At 43.7% G+C, this 5,524-nt stretch overlaps 1 protein-coding gene across 1 annotated transcript in view; it reads left to right on the top strand.

Annotated features, from left to right (window-relative positions):
* GLB1L3 (galactosidase beta 1 like 3) overlaps positions 1–5,524 on the top strand; it is a gene marked incomplete at its 5' end in the record, with an annotated part of 41,639 nt that overhangs the window by 30,423 nt on the left and 5,692 nt on the right. Inside the window, 8 exons of the mRNA XM_019634754.1 lie at positions 397–534; positions 1,124–1,204; positions 1,890–1,996; positions 2,851–2,991; positions 3,327–3,398; positions 3,917–3,995; positions 4,451–4,538; positions 4,846–4,957. Of these exons, the coding sequence (XP_019490299.1) occupies positions 397–534; positions 1,124–1,204; positions 1,890–1,996; positions 2,851–2,991; positions 3,327–3,398; positions 3,917–3,995; positions 4,451–4,538; positions 4,846–4,957 (818 nt within the window). The remainder of the gene's footprint in view (positions 1–396; positions 535–1,123; positions 1,205–1,889; positions 1,997–2,850; positions 2,992–3,326; positions 3,399–3,916; positions 3,996–4,450; positions 4,539–4,845; positions 4,958–5,524) is intronic.

Below are 5,524 nucleotides of genomic sequence, written 5' to 3'. Positions count from 1 at the left end.
GACTATTGCAGAGGTTCCAAACCAGTGTCCCCAAAAATATTAGTAATGATGGTATACTAATTATTTGTACCATTTCAAAAACTGTAACAAACAATAGATATTTAAGTGACATAAGATTTCTTAGGCTATTGTTTAATATGTGTAGTTTAGAGTCCAATTATGTCCATACTCCAAGAAAAATAATTTTCTAAAAAGGCTCTGGGAAACAAGACGTTGTTTCCTAGAGTAGCTCTGGCCAATTCCACCTATTTTCTGGTTAGAATCTTAGCAGGGGTTGAAGGACAAAACAATTAAGTTGATTGTGGGTTGGGGTTGAGAATGATAAGATTTCACCACAGACTTTCATCTGCTATTAATTTTTAATTTTCTCTATGTTCTGATCTTCCTCCTCTACAGATGTTGTAAAAACTGTGTCGAAATTTATCAAATTTGAGATTTCCTTCAATGTGTATATGTTCCATGGTGGAACCAACTTTGGTTTCATGAACGGGGCCATAAATTTTGGGAAGCACAGAGGTGTCGTCACTAGCTATGGTAAGTGTTTGCTGGTATGGTCACCTCCCAGAGTAGGTTGTGCTGGAGCTTAACAGAGGAAGCTCCAAAAGCATATTCTGGCATCACTGGGTTCTTGACCTATAATCTATGCTGAGCATTGAGGGTTTTCCTATTTATTTTCCTTTCTTCTGTGATGTTCATAATGCTCCCAACAGGCTGTCATTGCAGTAGATGGGGCTGCCTGTGACCTAAAGCTCTGCTTCACTCATCATGTACACTGACCTCTTGACTTGAACCTTCCAAGAGAGACAGGTTTCAAATGGTGATTGCTACACAGGCACTGATGGGCAAACCAGATTGAGGAAAGAAGAGAATGTCCATTAGAAAGAGAAATAGAATGAGCCCAGTGTCATGGCAGCCTCAGGTCCCCAGGAAATGTTGTGGGGAACCTTCCTAGGTTGGCATTAGTTTCTCACACCCTGGCCTGGGATGGACCTGGCCAGGGGGCGGGGAAGATGTGTCTTTTGTTTCCCTCTGATGGCTCCGGTCCATCTCATGCCAGAAGTGCTGAAACAGGGCCTGTTGTGGAGGATTGCCTGGCCAGTAACTGTGCCCTGGTGTCTTGCAGACTATGATGCTGTGCTGACCGAGGCCGGGGATTACACAAACAAATATTTCAAGCTTCGAAAACTCTTTGGATCCATTTTAGGTACTAAGCAACCATTTTAACCTGAGGGCTGGCTATACCCATGAAGTGGAAGGGTGAGGAAAGGGAAGGATTTTCCCTATGGGCAGAAGCTTAATAAAGTGCTTAAGAACAAGGGCAACTTAAGTTCAAATCCTTGTTTTCCCACTTAAAAGCTGGGTGGTTTTGCATGGGTGTTTTTAAGTCCTTTAAGCGTCAGTTTCTTCCCCAAAACATGAAGACAATGATACGCATCACCTATAATGATTGTGAAAATTAAGTTACTATTATATTTGTAAAGCTCTTAGTATGATATATCACCTAACACCCTCATATACAATAACAAAAATCATCGTGTTTTAATTTTATTTATTTAAATAAAGTTAATTAACCATCCACTGTGTACTAGAAAGTCAGTAAGCACCAGCATTGCAAAAGGTATAAGGCTGAATTCTTGCTCCCTAAGAGCCCTTAGTCTGTATGACTAACATTACCTTTTTGGAGTCTGTATCCATGAGCTATCTGTGCATACAAAACAGCTCCAACTTAGGTCTTGGCAGGTTTTCATCACACTTGGAGATGTATAGGATAGGAGCCATTTCTCTTCCTAGCTCTGGGATATGAGAGTTCATGGATAGGGGTGGGGAGGCTTGGAGAAAGCAGTGGTTACTGCAGGTACTTCTGGCCCCATGGCCCATTTTCATTGCAGCGTTTCCCCTGCCCCCCTTACCTGAGCTCACTCCCAAGGCTGTGTATCCTTCTGTGAGACCATCCCTTTACTTGCCACTATGGGATGTACTAAAGTACTTAAATGAGGTGAGTACTGCCTGGGCACTGGAATGGGGATGGCCGTTGAAGACATGGGGGAGAAAGCCTTAGGCCACAGAGTAGAGATTATTTCAAGAGATTTTTATTGGAAGTGTGAAAGCTAATCCTCTGCATTTTGTCCCAATTTAGAACTGTGGGGCAAGGCCTGCAAGCTCCTTCTGGGTGGACTGTGAAGGGATTTGAACTTGAAGAATGGGTGGAGGTTGGGAGAGACGCAGGATAGTAGAGGATCCTTTTTCCCAACTCAGATGAACCCATCTGGCAAATGCTGTTGTGGGGAACAGCATGATCCGTATGGGAAAGGCTGCTGAGCTAGGAACCCATGAAACTGAGTTTCTGACTCTTCTTCACCATCAATTAGGCCAAATCACTGAACTTCTACAGGTCCCTGCTCTCCCTTTAAAATTAGACTACCTGTCCTATTTTGAAGAAAAGGGTGATATTGTTTGAAAAATGTCAACTCTTGAATTCATTTTGGTTTTACCTTCACTGTCACTATTTTAGATAAAAAATATGCTTGACACATTGTAGATGCTAAATAAAGGTTTTCTTAGTGCATAATTCTTTACTTCAGTTGTGTTAGAACACAACTTATTTACTCTGTTAATTCTCATGATTACAGCAATTGTTCCCTCTACCATGCCCTCACTGTCCCCTGAGTTCCCTGCTCAGTGGAGATATAAAGCTCAAGAGCATCATCACATAGCATCTGTTTTAGTATTTCTCATCCAGAGAACCCCTGGGGACCATTAGGCAGTACAACAAAAAAATGACAAGTGTCTTAGGATGCTGGATCCTGTGTTCTCATCACCCTGGCTCCTGTTTCTGACCATGTCTCACAGCCAGTCATATCTAATAAACCAGTCAACATGGAGAATCTTCCCATAAATGATGGAAATGGTCAGTCCTATGGATTCATACTGTACGAGACTCCCATCTGCTCTGGAGGTGAGCTCCATGCTGATGTTCAAGATACAGCACAGGTAGGTGTCAGCAGGCTGTCGATGGAGGTAAGCAGAACATTTAGCCTAACTCTGCTATTGGGGAGGGTAGTTAGTCACTGGTCAACTTTACTATTTGATAGTATTTTTAAGCACCTACTATGTGTGAAGCGTTGGGAATAGAAAGTCAAACCAGAGAGACTTGCTTTCTGCTTTATTGCAACCTAAGTCTATTGGGACCTCCCTGTTAGCTTCTAGCTATCTGTGAGCACGAAGGCTGGCCCCTTTCTTCGTAATGACCTCCTCCCTAAACCAGAACCTCCCTTCTCCCTTTCTTCAGGTGGACCTACCATCTGACACCAGCTCTTCTTTTGCAGGTGTTTTTGAATGAGACAAGTATAGGAATTCTGAGTGATAGTAATCAGAACTTGGACATTCCTGAAGTCAGGGTATGTATTTCAAGAGTCTAGATACTGCCCTAGACCTCCAACTCAAATGCAAACACAGCCTGGTCCTGATATTGACCACCTCCATTCTCTACTACTGCCCTTTGGTATTTTTCTCACTTAGGGTCCCAGCAGGAAGTGTTTGTTTAGCTATAAGTTAGCTATAAGCATAACTGCATCTACCAGGCCCAGGTACGTCAAGAGCTGCAGTATACATGCTTCAGTGTGAATGAAATTTCCCCATTAATCCCTGAGTCAACCATCAGGCGCTGGTCAGGTCTCTGATCAAAGGCCCAGCAGTCTCTGTGCCTTTCCTAACGCAGAGCAGAAGAAGAAAGGGGAGACAGTGTGAAACAAGAACACATAGGGTCCTTAAGAAAGAGAGAGGACTGCTGGGCTCTGGAGTTTCCTTGTCTCCCATTTGCTTGTCTTTCCATCTGGGACTCAGAGAAAAGAATGGATTCTAGAGTAAAAATGCTGAATGACCATGTAGTTTCCATGAGTTGGTCTGTCTCAAACAGGAATGTCAACTTCTAAGGATCCTGGTGGAAAATCAAGGACGAGTCAATTTTTCATGGAAAATTCAAGGTCAGCAAAAAGGTAGGCAGGCTCTAGGCCTGAGAATCGGGCTGTAATCTCTTTTCATGGTTGCTTGGACCCTAACACTGGGGCTATGTTGGAGTTAGGAGGAAATAATTGAGCTGCTCAGGCAGTGAGAGACTTAGGTCCTAGGACCCAAGATGCAGACTCTTGCCCTCTTCCTTGTCCTGCCTTCTCCAGTTCTCCAGAGTAGGAAAGTGAAGCAGTTATGCTCGGCGCTGGCTTGTCCTGGAGCAGGCCCAGTCTCCTTTTGGGAATTTCAGGAGGAGCTCTGATACTAAGTGAGGTACTTCCTCAGTAGTATGGAAACATACAACAAGAAACCTTCAGTCATAGCAAGTCAGTGTTTGCCCTCATGACTGAGCTCAAGGTATATACAGTCTGCATTTCTTTGTCCCACACACTGAGAATATCCAGTCCCTGACCACATTCTCTTTTCGACTTCCCATCTGCAGGATTAACTGGATCTGTTACCATCAATAATATTCCCTTGGAGCGTTACACTATCTATTCTCTGGAAATGAAAATGAACTTCTTTGAGAGGTATGTTCCTACTTACTCCCACTGGACACTTTGAGGGATCAGGGAACTCAGAGATTTCAAACTCTTCACTGTGCAGATGAAGAGCCTAAGATTCAGAGAACTGAATTGATTTGCTCAGGATTATAGAGAACTTTGGAATCAGGACTAGAACCCTAGAACAAGTCTCCTCATTCTCATTTTAATGCTTCCAGTCTGATATGTCCCACTGAAACTGAATCCTAGTCCCTGCATGGAAATCAGGGGTCAATATTGGGACTAGAATTGGGAAGGGGCTTTCCTCTCCCTCAAGGCTTGGCCCTTCTTCCAGACTCCGCTCTGCCACCTGGAGGCCCGTCCCAAATAACTTTCTGGGCCCTGCCTTCTACCTTGGTACCTTGAAGGTTGGCTCTTCTCCCAAGGACACCTTCCTGAGGCCACTGGTAAGTGAGCCCCCTCTTCTGCTCTGGTGTCCCAAATACCTATTCTTTCTTAAAGAGTCTTAAAGCAAAGACATAGTGTTCCTGGCAAGAATACTTTGTCTCTCTCTCTGTCTCTCTTTCTCTTTCTCTCTCTCTCTCTCTCTCTCTCTCTCCCTCTCTCTCTCTCTCTCTCTCTCTCTCTCTCTCTCTCCCCTCCTTCCTTCCTTCCTTCCTTCCTTCCTTCCTTCCTCCTCCTTTCTCCCTCCCACCCTCCCTCCCTTCCTCTCTCCCCTTTCCTCTCTATCTCTCTCTCTTTCTCCCTCTCCCTGTCCCCCTCTCTCTCTTTCTCACTTCCAACCAAGCCATCCAACATCTTTCAATCTTCTAATTTATCATTGTTCAAAAAATAATACATAAAAACACAGTGGAAAAATTCAAAATGTAGAGAGCAAATGGTTGAAGTTCTCCTTCAAACTCACCTGCATTCCAATTCTTTTTTTTTTTTAAAGATTTTTATTTTATTGGGGAATTGGGGGGATGGGAACAGTGCTGGGGAATTGGGGAAAGGGGAACAGACAAGTTGCTGTC

The sequence above is a fragment of the Hipposideros armiger genome, unplaced genomic scaffold, assembly GCF_001890085.2.
Source record: "Hipposideros armiger isolate ML-2016 unplaced genomic scaffold, ASM189008v1 scaffold_1878, whole genome shotgun sequence".
In the NCBI taxonomy this organism is placed as follows: Eukaryota; Metazoa; Chordata; class Mammalia; order Chiroptera; family Hipposideridae; genus Hipposideros; species Hipposideros armiger.
This window is presented reverse-complemented; position numbering and strand designations above follow the sequence as displayed.